General features: G+C 45.6%; 2 protein-coding genes across 4 annotated transcripts in view; both read left to right on the plus strand.

Moving 5' to 3' along the window:
* The window catches only part of slc4a3 (solute carrier family 4 member 3), a 204831-nt gene that overhangs the window by 7840 nt on the left and 181047 nt on the right, over window positions 1-15944 (plus strand). The gene's annotated exons all lie outside the window — the stretch shown is intronic.
* LOC132892194 (uncharacterized protein K02A2.6-like) lies at window positions 731-5822 on the plus strand. Its single transcript, XM_060930585.1, is given in 3 exon segments — window positions 731-2150; window positions 2181-4509; window positions 4511-5822. Coding segments are annotated over 3 exon segments (3822 nt in total). The 5' UTR covers window positions 731-1110; the 3' UTR covers window positions 4964-5822.

Below are 15944 nucleotides of genomic sequence, written 5' to 3' on the forward strand. Positions count from 1 at the left end.
CGTGGGCCCTGGCGGATTCCCGTTTCCCGGCGTTTTAATGTAAACGGACAGTGCATCCGCGAAGAAAACGAGACAGATACGGTCTAATGTAAACTTGGCCTATGTGTCGGCCCTGTGATGACCTGGTGACTTGTCCAGGGTGTACCCTGCCTTTCGCCCGTAGTCAGCTGGGATAGGCTCCAGCTTGCCTGCGACCCTGTAGAACAGGATAAAGCGGCTAGAGATAATGAGATGAAAAGAAAAAACCTGTAATATTATGAACTGTCCCAACTCTCCCCATCTGGCCATTTATTTAAAAAAATCCTTAAATGTTTTCCCCAAGAATTTAACTTTAATAAATGTGGTATCCGGCGGCACGGTGGTGTAATGGTTAGCGCTGTCACCTCACAGCAAGAAGGTCCTGGGTTCGAGCCCCGGGGCCGGCGAGGGCCTTTCTGTGTGGAGTTTGCATGTTCTCCCCGTGTCCGCGTGGGTTTCCTCCGGGTGCTCCGGTTTCCCCCACAGTCCAAAGACATGCAGGTTAGGTTAACTGGTGACTCTAAATTGACCGTAGGTGTGAATGTGAGTGTGAATGGTTGTCTGTGTCTATGTGTCAGCCCTGTGATGACCTGGCGACTTGTCCAGGGTGTACCCCGCCTTTCGCCCGTAGTCAGCTGGGATAGGCTCCAGCTTGCCTGCGACCCTGTAGAAGGATAAAGCGGCTAGAGATAATGAGATGAGATGAGAAATGTGGTATCCTGAATAATTATAGTGACATGCATTACCACCCCATGCCACCAGAGGGTATAATACCTGTTGGACCATTGAGTAAATACACTTAGAGTCAGATAAGAGAATACCTAGACGAGACAGGGAACGTGTATGTGAGTAGTTGTGTTCGTGTCCAATGAAGAGACAATCAACACGCCTTGGATCTACCGAGTGTTTTATAATTTAGTACACGTTATCACATATTGACGACGAGGATACTGGACGTACAAAGACAAGTGCTTGGCTGAAGACGGACAGTGGATTGAAACACGGGGCGAACGGTAAAAAAAATTAAAAAAAAGGACAAAACTGGCTAAAGGGCGAACACGGGATCAGGCGGTGAGCACGTGAAAAGCGAACATGAATGTGATGGTAGGAAACCTGTCAGCATTTGATGCGAAAGAGCAGACTTGGGAAGAGTACTGCGAGATTCTGGATCAGTTTTTTGAGGCTAATGGAATTAATGATGGAGACAAGCAAAGAGCTATCCTCATTAGCGTTGTGGGACCAGCCACATACAAGCTCATAAGGAACCTGGTGAGTCCGGATAAGCCCAGTTCAAAAACATATGACCAGATAGTAACTATGATGAAAGCCCACTTCAATCCTAAACCGAGCGAGATTGTGCAGAGATACAAATTTGACTCTCGTTCCCGTCAGCCTGGTGAAACTGTGAGTGCATACGTAGCAGAGCTGCGACGGCTAGCTCAGGATTGTAACTTTGGCACTACTCTGGAGCAAATGTTAAGGGATCGCCTTGTATGCGGTATCCATGATGATAGGATTCAGAGACGTTTATTGTCTGAAACCGACTTAACATTTGAGAAGGCATTTCAGATTGCCGTAGCTGCCGAAGCTGCCAGTAAAAATGTCCAAGACCTACAGACCAAAGCCCCATTGGCATGCAACAGCCTTAAAACGGAGGGAAAGGAGAGAAGGGGAGATTGGAAAAAGAAACAATGCTACAGATGCAATGGAAAACAACACAGTGCAGCTGAGTGCAGATTTAAAGAAGTAAAGTGCCACTGCTGCGGAAAAGTAGGACACATCGCCAAGGCGTGTAGAAATAAAAGTAAAGGGAGCTCGCGACCAGATGAAAGGAATCCAAACAGAGAAGAGCGGCGCGTGCGTCCACAGAAAGCACACAAGGTATGTGAGAGGCAAGATGGTGGTAGTTCTTCAGAGCAAGAAGAAGCATTCACATTAGCTTGCATTAATGCAGAAACGTCAATTAGGGGAATTAAGCTGTTTGAAGTAAATGTGGAAGTGAATAGGAAGGAAGTAAGCTTTGAAATTGACACTGGATGTAGTGTAAGTGTGATGAATGAGACAAAATTTAATGAAATGTGGAAAGGGAACAAGCGCCCACATCTAAAACAAACCCAACTCACACTGAAATCGTAGACAGGAGAGAAAATTAAAGTTGTAGGAGTAGCAGATGTGGAAGTAACATATGCCCAGCAAGTGAAGACATTGCCCCTAGTGGTGGTGAAGGGTACTGGACCTAGTTTGCTAGGAAGAGCATGGCTGGAGACACTAAAGCTGAAATGGGATGAGATAAAACATGTCAGAACAGAGACACAAGGGCTACAGCAAGTGCTCTCAAAGCATGAAGATGTTTTTAAAGAAGAGCTAGGCATGTTAAAAGGCATGAAAGCAACAATTCGAGTGTCAGCTGAAGCCTGTCCCAAGTTCTACAGACCCCGCTCAGTCCCGTATGCCATGAGAACAAAGGTAGAAGAGGAGCTAGAGAGACTACAGAGAGAAGGCATCATAGAACCAGTTAAGTATGCTGAGTGGGCAGCACCCATCATACCTGTTCTGAAGCCAGATGGTTCTGTCAGGATCTGCGGCGATTATAAACTAACAGTTAACAGGGCCTCCTCACTAGAGCAGTACCCCATTCCCCGCATCGAAGATTTGTTTAATACACTGGCAGGAGGGAAACAGTTCTCCAAATTAGATCTAAGTCATGCTTATCAGCAGATTGTGATGGACGAGGGGTCCAAGAAATACCTAACGGTCAACACACATCGTGGCCTGTTTACTTACAATTGGCTCGCCTTTGGAGTGTCATCTGCTCCAGCAATTTTCCAGCGAACCATGGAAAGCTTGCTACAGGGCCTGCCTAGAGTAGCGGTGTATCTAGATGACATATTATTAACAGGGAGAGATGAAGCCGAGCATCTACGCAAGTTGGACGAGGTACTGAGGAGACTGAAGGAAGCTGGCCTGCGGCTTCACAGAGGCAAGTGTGCGTTCTTAAGAAATGAGGTGGAGTACTTAGGTCATATTATCAATGCAGAAGGCCTGCACCCAGTGCAAAGCAAAGTGACAGCCATTGAAGATGCTCCACAGCCAACCAATGTGACCGAATTGAAAGCTTACCTTGGTCTTCTGAATTATTATAACAAGTTCCTCCCTAACCTAGCCACATGCTTAGCTCCGCTCCATCAATTGTTGAGAAAAGAGACCCAGTGGATGTGGAACAAAGAGCAGGAAAATGCTTTTCGAGTGTCCAAGCAGATGATAAAATCAGCCAAAGTTCTGAGTCATTACTCAGCAGACAAAGAGTTGGTACTGGCATGCGACGCCTCACCATACGGAATAGGTGCCGTATTGTCTCAGGTCATGGAAGATGGCAGCGAGAAGCCATTAGGCTTTATGTCGCGCACGCTGACACCAGCCGAGAAGCGCTACTCGCAACTCGACAAAGAGGGTTTAGCCATCATGTTTGGAATTAAGCGGTTCCATAAGTACCTCTATGGACGAATGTTTACAATCAGCACTGACCACAAACCACTGATCTCGCTTTTCCATGAGAAGAAGCCGGTGCCTCAGATGGGGTCACGGAGAGTGCAGCGATGGGCAACCTTGCTCCGAGCGTATGAATACAAAATCGTATACAACCCAGGAAAAGAACACGCAAATGCGGACGCGCTGAGCCAGTTGCCTCTGCCACATACAGAGAAAGAGGACGACACAGACCAAGTCCTAATGCTAGACGTGATGGAAGATCCACCAATCACCACAGCTCAGGTGAAGCAGTGGACAGCGAAGGATGGCACACTTTCGCAAGTGTTACTCTGGTGTCTGAAAGGATGGCCAAAGGAGGTGGATACAGCGTTCAAACCATACAGCCAGAGGAAGCTGGAACTTAGCGTGAAAGATGGATGTGTACTCTGGGGGTCAAGAGTGGTAGTCCCGACGAAAGGAAGGAGTGTCATACTGAGACAGCTGCATGCCACGCATCCAGGCATATCCAGGATGAAGGGTTTGGCACGCTTGTATGTGTGGTGGCCAGGGATGGACTCCGACATCGAGAAGGAAGTTCAGTCTTGCCACACCTGCCAAGAAAACAGGAAGTGTCCTGCAGGGGCGCCGCTTCATCCCTGGGAGTGGCCTGAAACACCCTGGAGCAGACTGCATATTGACTATGCCGGTCCTTACCTAGGCAAGATGTTCCTGATCATTGTCGATGCACATTCCAAATGGATTGATGTATACCCAACAAATAGTGCAACAAGCCAGGTGACTATTGAGAAGCTGAGACAGTGCTTTAGCACACATGGTCTGCCCCAGACAATAGTATCTGACAATGGAACATGCTTTACAAGTCAAGAGTTTGAGACATTCCTGAAGCAGAATGGAATACAGCACAAAACATCCGCACCTTTCCACCCGGCATCCAACGGCCTCTCGGAAAGAGCTGTTCAGACATTCAAACAAGGAATCAAGAAAACAAAAGGAGACACTGGAAACAAAAATAGCCAGATTTCTGTTCAACTACAGAATTACACCACAAAGTACTACTGGCTTATCACCGGCTGAAATGCTCATGTCCAGAAGACTGCGCTCCACACTGGATCTTTTACTGCCTGATGTGAAATCCAAGATTCGTAAGAAACAACTCAAGCAAAAAGAACATCACGACACACGCAGTAAGGGGAGGAGTTTTAATTCTGGAGATGTCGTTTACATTCGTAACTACAGCCATGGACCAAAGTGGATACCAGCCGTGGTAGACGAGAACACCGGACCTGTATCCTACACGGTACAGACAGGGGATGGACGCGTGATGAGACGTCATGTCGACCAGATTCGTAAGCGTCATGCATCATCATCAAGGCAAGGCAAGTTTATTTATATAGCACATTTCATACACAATGGCAGTTCAATGTGCTTTACAGAAGTAAAGCACATGTCCAAGTGACATGTCTAGTCCTGAGGTGAGAGGGGAGCCTGACAGCCTTCAGTTGCCAGAGCGAGCACTGGAGTTCGTGCCTGCAGACCCGGTCATTCCGACTTCAGTAGGAGAGGAAGTGGCTGAGCAGCCTGCTGAGCCAGCCCAGGTTAATCCTCAAGCTGAATTCATGCCAGAGGCAGGAGCTGAACCATCACCTGTACTGCGAAGATCTGAGCATACCAGACAGACTCCTGCTTATCTGAGAGACTTTGTTAGATAGTAAGTGACATCCCTCAAGCAAGAGCAAGAATGCACTCTGGGATTCACTGGAAGGATGGCAGTCTACCCACCTTCCTAGCTAGTTCTTTTGTTGTTTTAAAAGGTAAAAAAAAACTATTTGTAAACCTATATTGCCATAGAGATTTTTGAGTTAGATTTTGGCATTTAGCCTTTTATGAGAGAGTAGAGTATAACAGTGTTTAATTCTTTTAAGACATTCTTAGTTCTTGATAGTATGGCATATTTACAACTTTGCTGTTAAAGGCAAAAGTAAGGTTAATGTTAAGGTGGCAGTTAATGGGTACTTTCACCTGAGCAGTTTAAACTTAAGAGGGGAGGGATGTGGTATCCTGAATAATTATTGTGACATGCATTACCACCCCATGCCACCAGAGGGTATAATACCTGTTGGACCATTGAGTAAATACACTTAGAGTTAGATAAGAGAATACCTAGACGAGACAGGGAACGTGTATGTGAGTAGTTGTGTTCGTGTGCAATAAAGAGACAAACAACAGGCCTTGGATCCACCGAGTGACTTGTCCAGGGTGTACCCTGCCTTTCGCCCGTAGTCAGCTGGGATAGGCTCCAGCTTGCCTGCGACCCTGTAGAACAGGATAAAGCAGCTAGAGATAATGAGATGAGATGAGTACACATTATCACAATAAATAATACTATATATGGTAACTCGAAGCTACATACTTTAATTCCTAACAAATCCTGAGTTCACCAGCAGACATTACACCATAGAATGGAGGTGAACTGCAAAATAGAAAATACAAGCTTTGGTAGGCAAAAATTATTTACCTGCACAAACCTTACTGCAGTGTCCAGCTTTGTGGGTCCAAAGGAAGTAAGTTACTCTAAAGGCCAATTTATGCTGACAACCCAGTCCTTGCAGATAGCATCGCAGACAGTGTCTGCGTAGCCCCCCCACCTTCGCAGACGCTCTGCACGCACCTCCCCAAAATTGTGACCACCGCAGAAGCCTCGCAGACAGCGTCGCAGACAAGAGGGCTCTGATTGGTCCACTCTACATCCGCTGTACACGCATTTCCACTTCCCTACTTTCCCGGTTTGGTTTGTTTTCACGACCGGCATTTTTAAAAACACAAGCAAAGATGGAGCAGCATGAAGAGCAGTTGATTGAGGAAGTACGTACATCTATACGACTACAGTTCTAGTCATTATTAAAAAAAAAAGTTCTAGTCATTATAAGTAACTGGAGGATAAACACTCCACTAACCACACCCACCAACTACTCCTAGCGACTTCGTGCCCCCTTGTGTTGTGCCGGTGAATAACATCGCGCACGCCTATACTCCCCGCTCAACGATAAATTACAACTGTCTGTGAAAAGCTATCTGCGAAAGCTTTGTCGCAAGAGCATGCAGAGGCCTTAAGGGGCAACATCTAACTTCTGATGTAATCTAAAACCTGATTGGTTGAAATTATTTTATGGGAATACAAACTGTCTCCCCTACTGTAGCCCAATGCGGGATAATTCCACAATTGGGATGCCATTTAGCCCTTGTAACTCTTATTTATCCATCCTGGGTGGCACGGTGGTGTAGTGGTTAGCACGGTCACCTCACAGCAAGAAGGTTCTGGGTTCAAACCCAGCGGCTGGCAAGGGCCTTTCTGTGTGGAGTTTGCATGTTCTCCCCATGTCTGCATGGGTTTCCTCTGGGTGCTCTGGTTTCCCCCACAATCCAAAGACATGCAGGTTAGGTTAATATGGGACGGCCTTGGGCTGAGGTGCCCTTGAGCGGGGCACCTAACTCCCAACTGCTCCCCGGGTGCTGTTAGCATGGCTGCCCACTGCTCTGGGTATGCGTGTGTGCTCATTGCTCATGTGTGTGTTCACTGCCTCAGATGGGTTAAATGCAGAGAGGAAATTTCACAAGTGTGTGATGAATAAAGTTGTGCTTTCTTTTTTCTTTTCTTTATCCATCCATCCATCCATTATCTGTAGCCACTTATCCTTTTCTACAGGGTCTCAGGCAAGCTGGAGTCTATCCCAGCTGACTATGGGCGAGAGGCGGGGTACACCCTAGACAAATCACCAGGTCATTGCAGGGCTGAGACAGAGACAAACAACCATTCATACTCACATTCACACCTACGGTCAATTTAGAGCCACCAATTAACCTAACCTGCATGTCTTTGGACTGTGGGGGAAATCGGAGCACCCAGAGGAAACCCGCAGCCATGGGGAGAACATGCAAACTCCACACAGAAAGGCCCTCACCGGCTGCTGGGCTCGAACCCAGGACCTTCTTGCTGTGAGGCGACAGTGCTAACCACTAAACCACCATGCCACCCACTAGTGTTGCCACCTGTCCCGGTTTTTCCTGATTGTCCCGGATTTTCATGGTCTGTCCCGGAAAAAAAAAAAAAAAATCCGGGACACTGAATGTCCCGGTTTTTTGTACATGATGGGCAAAATGTGTATTTCAACTTGCGAGCCAGCTGAGAACCAGTTTGCTTTTCCATAGCTCGCCCGTGCTAAGCCCCACTAAGCGGAGCCACGTCATCACGTCGCTGAATACGTCATTACGTCGCTGTATACGTCACTTACGTCGCTGTATACGTCAGTTACGGCGCTACGTTTACATAAACCTTGGCGCGAATATCAAAGCAAAAACACAGAAGAAGCAGCAACAACAACAACAATAATAATAATAATAATAATAATGGATGACTTCGCGTTTGTACAGCTGCTGCTTCTCGGCGCTTAAAAATGGCGATCTTTCATGGTCTTGTTATTGTTGCTGGTCTTAACAACTCCGCCCCCCCCGCTGACGTAAGCGGTTCTTTCCTCTGGCCCAGCAGAGAGTTGGTGCTAGCCTGGAACCGGCTTGGACTGATAAAAGAAACAGACTCTCTGTTGCAATGGTGAAGGCTGAGCTTCAAGTCAGGCTAAACTTTCAGTTGTCCTGTACTGAGTTCAAGACATTCATTGAAAATCAGCCAGGACTCATAGCAGCAGCAAAGAAAAACACCAAATATAAATGGAAAATTAGGTAAGGTTTTGGTGAATTAAATGAAATAGTGTAGTAACATACTCCTGTATGTACTGTATGTGCCAAGTTATATCAGTTACATGTCCTCCTATGTATTTGTTTAGCCAAGAGCAGCAGAGGCACAGGCAAGCACAAGCAAAGCACACACCACACTCTAAGCAATCAGGTAAGCTGTTTGACACTACACCTTACATTGTTATATTCAGGTATTCTTAGATACAATGAAAAATTAGATTATTTATTTTTATTCCACATAAGCAAACAAACAGAACTTAATTATGTATTTCCCTTTTACCTGTGCCCACTACTGCCCCCAGTTGTCCACAACCAAAAACTGTTGGAAATAAACCAAAATACTGAAGACCTAGCCTAGTAAACTAGACCCACCCACCTAGCGGCCAAAAATATTTTTGCCTAGCGAATGGGTCTAGCCTCGCACCATGTAAACAAAAACACTCCGGGCATCAAATCGTGCCCGCCAATCACAACGCAAGGTTTTTGTTTGGATTCTTTGAGCGGGCTTTTGCAGGAGTGACGACAAAGCTGCGCGACGCTGGAGAAAGCACAGCAGGAAAGATGGCTACGGCTAGTGAACAGCACGCGTTTGACTCCGCTTTGGAATCAGTTTTAGAAGAATTAGACTTGGAGTTTTGGTTGAAACATGAGCAGGAAGAGGCTCTCCGCTCATTCCTTTTCAAGAAGGACGTTTTCGCTGTTTTGCCGACCGGCTATGGCAAAAGTCTGATCTACCAGCTGGCTCCGCTCGTAGCCAAAAGGATGGGGCTAGTTTGTGCAGTACGAAGAATTAATAAACAGCTTTGAAACATTACTTTTTGATTGTTTCTTATTTTCCCATTATTTTAAATTTAAGGGAAATTATTTCACCAAACACCACTAAATAAAAACTCTCAAAAACAGTTTAAGCAAACCCTTGAAAAACACTTGGGGAAAAAAAATGAGTGTATGTTATGTATGTGGTACAGACTCCAAACTTGTGGTCATTATCTCCAAACTTCTTAATATCTAGAACATGTTTATTAATTAATACGCATTTTGAAAAATTATTTATTTCAAGGCCTCCCCCACTGCTTTCTGTCGCTCTGACTACGTCACAGTCACTGTTGCGCTGATTGGTCAGAGCGTTGGCCTATACGCACAGAGACAGTTTGAAAGACAGCGGTTTGTTCCTCCTACCCACTTCGGAAATGTCTACGGATCGAGGCCAGACTAAATATTCACATTTAGTCTGGCTTGCCAGGCTAATGAAGACCTGCTATATTATGTAAAGCAATTAACTAAACAAATAACTAGCAAAAGCGTCATTTTTACTAATTAGAGCAATACAGTTTCAGCGTAGAAGGGCGATTTTTGTCTTGGGTTAGATGTGTGAAGGGCGCCGTTGCTTACAAGCAAAAAGGTCGATTGGATGGTCGAAATGTCCAGGATTTTTGTCAGACACAGGTGGCAACCCTACCACCCACTCTTATTTATATGAAACTAAATATTTTTATATTTGGTATCTTTTTCAACATTGAAAGGAGAAAATATCTCATCTCATTATCTCTAGCCACTTTATCCTGTCCTACAGGGTTGCAGGCAACATACATCCCAATTAAAAAACGTGTTTAGCCATCTCATCAATACATTATTTATAGTTTCTTTGCTGATAAAGTTGGGATAACAGGGTTGAAGTGACCTTATCAGTCAATTTCACAATATCGTTAAAAATAAAGAAGAAATAACATTTTTTTAAATTCTTCCAATGATTTTCAGTGAATTCAGATGATGAAACCTGATGTTCAATGTGTGACTTGTGGAATGAGTTCAGGTAATATGGCTTAGTGGTTGTTTAAATCATTTTTCATAACCTGTAGTATGCATTTCAAAGTACAAACTGATATTTTTGCTTAAACTGATCCACATATGAGCTCACTTCATAACACAGGCTCAATGGCTAGAGTATATCATGGTCTAATATGCTAATTATCAGAGGATAGCAATGTGGTAACTGAATATTTAGCACCTGAGCATGCAGGCTAAGCCAACTGAGGAGAAAAAAGAGTGAAAATGCAAATGCATGCATCAATGGTTCAAGAAAATCCTATCTGTTATATTCATGAAAATGTTATCAGTGTTCCTATGTATAAAATGTTTTTATGTATAAAGAAGGTAGAATAATTTTCACATAAAACAAATTTGCACACTATATTCATGCCTTGCTATGTGCAATACAGTTTGCAGTGAAAATATTAGTTAATGCTGTAGTAACCGTAGCTAAAGAAACTCACTATTCTAATATATCAGAATGTCCTAATTTCTTTAAAAAAAAGTACATTTGTGTTCAGAAGTTTACATACAGTGACATGAATGTCATCTTGGATATGAATGTCATGGCAATATTTGGGCTTTCAGTAATTTCTTTGAACTTTTCTTTTTCTGTGGCAGAATGTGCAGCATACATCTTTAAAAAAAACCACTAGAATTTGGTGTACAAGTTTTAATTTTCTTTGGGTTTCCTGAAATCAACAAAGGGTCAAAATGATACATACAGGGTCAAAAGTTTACATACGCCCAAAATGTCTCTGATCTTGCCATGGCCAAGGTCTCTTAAATTCCTGTTAGTGATTATGATTGACTTCAGCTGGTAGCTTCTCTGTGTCTTCATAAAAAGGGTTTGTTTACAGCACTCATTTGATTGACCAACACACAGTAAAATGGGAAAGTCCAAGGAGCTCAGTGCAGATCTGAGAAAGAGGATGGCAGATATACACAACTCCAGAATGTCTCCTGGAGTCATTTCTAAACAACTGCAAATTCCAAGATCAGTTCAAACAATTGTATGTAAGTTACTGGGAGGTGTAGTCACTTTGCTAAGCCTCTTTGCTTCAAGAAAACCCAAACTGTCACCCTCAGCTGAAAGGAAATTGGTTTGGATGGTCAGGAACTACCTGGGAACCACCATGGCACAGCCCTGCCATGAACTGGAAGCTGATGGATCACTGTCTACAGTTCAGTGAGTTTTACATCACCATGGACTAAGAGGCTGATATCCAAGAAATAACCCCTGCTCCAAAATTGAAACCTTCAAGCTTAACTAAAGTTTGAAGCTGACCACACAGACAAAGAAAAAAACCTCCTGGAGGATAGCTGGATGGTCAGATGAGACAAAGATTGAGTTGTTTGGCCACAATGACCACTACGTACAGAGGGGCACTGTACCAGCTGGTGGTGGTGGTAGGATCATCATGCTCTGGGGCTGTTTTGCTGCCAGTGGAACTGATTCATTGCACAAAGTGAATGGAATAATGAAGAAAGAGGACTACCTCAGAATTCTTCAGCATAAACCATCAGAAACTTGAACACGACTTGGGACTTGGGAGTTACAACAGGACAATGAACCCAAATACGCATTAGAGCTGGTTGTGGAAGATAAAGCAGGCTAACATTAAGCTTAAAACAAGTTCCGACTTTCAAAAATATATGGCCCGTGCTTATAAGTAAAGTCCATGCCGAGTAAAAAAAATAAAAAATAATTGAACTCTACCAATCCTACCATGAAGTCGTGAAATATCCAACCAGAATTCTGCCAGAAGCTTGTTCATGGTAAACAAAAATGTTTGATCAAGGTGAATCTTGCGAAGAGACATTTTACCCAAATATTAGGTATATATGCTGTATGGGGCGGCACGGTGGTGTAGTGGTTAGCGCTGTCGCCTCACAGCAAGAAGGTCCTGATTTGAGCCCTGTGGCCAACAAGGGCCTTTCTGTGTGGAGTTTGCATGTTCTCCCCGTGTCTGCGTGAGTTTCCTCTGGGTGCTCCGGTTTCCCCCACAGTCCAAAGACATGCAGGTTAGGTTAACTTGTGACTCTAAATTGACCGTAGGTGTGAATGTGAGTGTGAATGGTTGTCTGTGTCTATTTGTCAGCCCTGTGATGACCTGGCGACTTGTCCAGGGTGTACCCTGCCTTTCGCCCATAGTCAGCTGGGATAGGCTCCAGCTTGCCTGTGATCCTGTAGAACAGGCTAAAGCGGCTAGAGATAATGAGATGAGATGAGATGAGATGTGCTGTATGTATATTTTTGACCCTGTATGTATAATTTTGACCCTGTGTTGATTTCAGAAAACCCAAAGAAAATTAAAACTTGTGCACCAAATTCTAGTGTTTTTTTAATTAAAGAGATGTTGTACATTCTGCCACAGAAAAAGAACAGTTCAAAGAAATTAATGAAAGCCCAAATATTGCCATGACATTCATATCCAAGATGACATTCATGTCACTGTATGTAAACTTCTGACCACAACAGTATATTTGTAGTAAAGATAAAGAATTGCATTTCCCAAACACTGTCTCTTTTCATTTTAGTGTAGTATGCCAGGTGATAGTTTGTAGTTTGCATATTTATGCATATTAATAAATCCTTGAATTCTTTATGAGCATAATCTATAGAGACGTGTACTGTCCATTTTGTAGTTTCTTGTGCTCATCTGATTAATATTTTACTTATTTTTATTAAGTACACATTGAATATAGCGAATTAAACAATGGACATCGTGATCTGCTCTGTGGCATGTTGACAAATCTTGAGCTGAATGATGGAGCAGAACCTGCAGCCGGATTTAAGTTTTCTGATGAGGCAGTGAGCTGGGTGTGATGGGTCCACCACTATCCTGCTAGCCCTCCTCCTGGCTCTGGCATCATACAGAATGATGATGCCAGACACTCACAGGTTCCTGTTCCTGACCTGTGAACTGGCTGGTTGTACATGCAATGCATTTCAGTCTGTGTTTAATGTGGGCAGAGGATGCCGGGTATCACACAGTGATGGGGGAGGTGAAGACACTCTCAATGGTGACTCTATAGAACTGAGCGCAGACCTTTGAGGAGATGTTCATCTTCTGTAGAATTCTGAGGAAGGAAATCTTCTGGTGAGCTTGCTTGATGACATTAGATGGGTGCATCTCCCATCTCAGGTTCCTAGTGGTACCCAGAAACCTAACAGACTCCATCACATTTATGGCTACATGGGGTGGGATGAGTATTTGGGATGAGAAGATGGGTGTTTCTGAAAGATAATGACCATCTCAACCATCTTGGTGACATTGAGCTCCAGGTTGTTTTCTGTACACCATGCTGTAACAGTGTTCCTATAGGTCAGTTGGTTATTGTTCAGGATGAGGCCTAGGACCATAGTGTCGTCAGTGAACTTGACCAGTTTGTTGGAGAGGTGGCTGGAGGTGCAGTCATTGGTGTACAGAGAGTACAGATATAGGGAAAGAACACCCTGTGTGTGCGCTCGTGTTGGTAGTAATGGAGGCAGACAGGTAGGTGCAGTGCTGCAACTGTTGCTTCCTGTTGGTCAGGAAGTCTGTAATGCTGACCAGGAGGTCTGTAAACCTGCAGCTGTAGCAGCTTGGTGGGCATACAGTTAGGGAGGATGGAATTGCAGAACTGATGTCTATGAACAAAGCCCAGAGGTGTTGGGTGTGTCCAAGTGCCACAGTATTTTATCTTATCTTAGGCTACATCCACACGACAACGGCAATGAGATTTTTTTTTTTAAATATCGCGTCCACATTGGCAACGGATCAGTAAAATATCAGGTTCATATGGCAACACAACACTTGCTGAAAACGATGCAATACACATGCCACACCTCTACGTGCGTTGTAAGATGGTCCCATCAGAGACACCAGAACAATAGAAGTAGACGCATGCGCATAAACCCCTTCTTCTGTAGCATTAGCCACATAAAGTTTTGATTATTAATCAGTAGCGTAAAACGAAAGACACAGAAAGAGGAATGAATGGGGGTAGATGGAAGCCGGTACGCCAACATTCTGATATCCTCCAGAATTCTTTAATGGTCCGGAATAAATTGAATGCTACACGTTGATGGATTACTTTGTTCTTCTACGCCCTTTTTGAGGAATGTATTGTCGGTGTCAGGGACCAGACAGGAGAAGAGATCAAATGCACTCAAACCACAGTTTATTAATAACAGGGGAAAAGGGAGTTGGGAGAATGTGTGTGAAGTTCAGTGGCAGGAGGACTGAGAGGCAGGGATGGCTGGTGGGAGTGTGGTGGTGACGTCTGAGGTCTCCCATCCAAGTATTGACCAGACCCGACCCTGCTTAGCTTCTGAGATCAGATGGGATCAGGCGTTGTCAGAGAGGTGTGACTGTAGGCTGATAGCACTTGGGTTTCAGGCAGTCTCCCAGCAGTAGTCCCTCAGCAGGCTGGAGTTAGGGAGAAGGCTGGAACACAGAGTCACAGATCAGATAGCAAGATAGGGGACAGAAATGCAGGGTCAGGTTACCGGGGCTGGAGAGTAGGGCTCCAGGCAGGGCTGCTCACACCGGGCTGATGGAGAGGCAGGCGAGCAGCAGGGCTGGGCAGGCTGGAGATCAGGCAAAGGCACAGGAGAGGCAGGCAAGAGGCAGAGTCGACAGGACAGAAGGCAGATTAGGTTACCGGGGCTGGAGAGCAGACAGAGTCAGATGGAACAGAATATAGTCAGGAGTCAGAGTAGTAGGAACACAGAGCAGGTTATCATGCTGGAAGTTGCAGATGATCTGACACAGAAGCTTGGGAGGACTGCAGCTTAAATACACACAGGGGGGAAGCAGGTGATCGGCAACAGCCAATGACAGCCACTGGAAGTTAATAAGAGGACGTGAGTGTGGGCGTGGCCGGTAATGCTGAGTGGAGATGTTACCTGAAGAGAGAAGCCCACAGGTAGGACCATGACAGAACCCCCCCTCAATGGACGGCTCCAGAAGTCCCTAGCCACAGATCCACCAAGACGGGCGGGAGGAGGGGGAATACTGGTGGAGGGTCAGAATTCCTCTGACCGGTCCATGACCAAGGCCTCAGGATCTGGTTCAGAATCGGACTCGGGGACAGTAGCGGTTGGCGCATCGTCATTCCGACAAGGGCCCTTTGGTCGACCCCTCCGGTTGGCCGGCTGGTCCGGATGCAGGCGATGAAAGGTGCTGATGAGGGTACGGTCTAAGATTCTCCCAGCAGGAACCCACATCCTCTCCTCAGGACCATAGCCCTCCCAATCCACCAGGTATTGGAGGCCCCTGCCCCTGCGCCGAGACTTCAGCAATCGCCGGATGGAGTAGACCGGGCCACCATTGATGAGACGAGGAGGAGGAGGAGAAGGTGCAGCTGGGACCAGCGGGCTCTCATGCACTGGCTTAATCTTTGAGAAGTGGAAGGTGGGGTGCACTCTCATAGACTTGGGCAGTCGGAGCCGGACAGCAGACTGGCTGATTATCCTCTGGATCGGGAATGGTCCGATGAACGGAGGTGCCAGCTTATGAGACTCCACCTGGAGGGACAGGTCCTTGGCTGACAACCACACCTTCTGGCCCACCCAGTAGGTGGGTGCAGGCGTCCTCTGCCAGTTGGCTCCAATGGAGTAGCTGGTGACTGACTTGGAGTGCAGCGCAGGCTTGAGACCAGGTGCAGCGGCATCAGCGTGCATAGGTGAGGGCAGATGGGCAGGTGACCTCTCCCTCCTGGCTGGGGAACAGGGGTGGTTGGTAGCCATACATGCAGTGGAATGGGGACAGTCCAGTGGCTGAGCTGGTGAGGGAGTATTCCACCCACAGCAGGTGCTCACACCAGGCCCTAGGGTTGCGTGATGCCATGCACCGAAGTGCCTTATCCAACTTCTGGTTAGTCCGCTCTGA

Source organism: Neoarius graeffei, chromosome 9 (genome assembly GCF_027579695.1).
Source record: "Neoarius graeffei isolate fNeoGra1 chromosome 9, fNeoGra1.pri, whole genome shotgun sequence".
In the NCBI taxonomy this organism is placed as follows: Eukaryota; Metazoa; Chordata; class Actinopteri; order Siluriformes; family Ariidae; genus Neoarius; species Neoarius graeffei.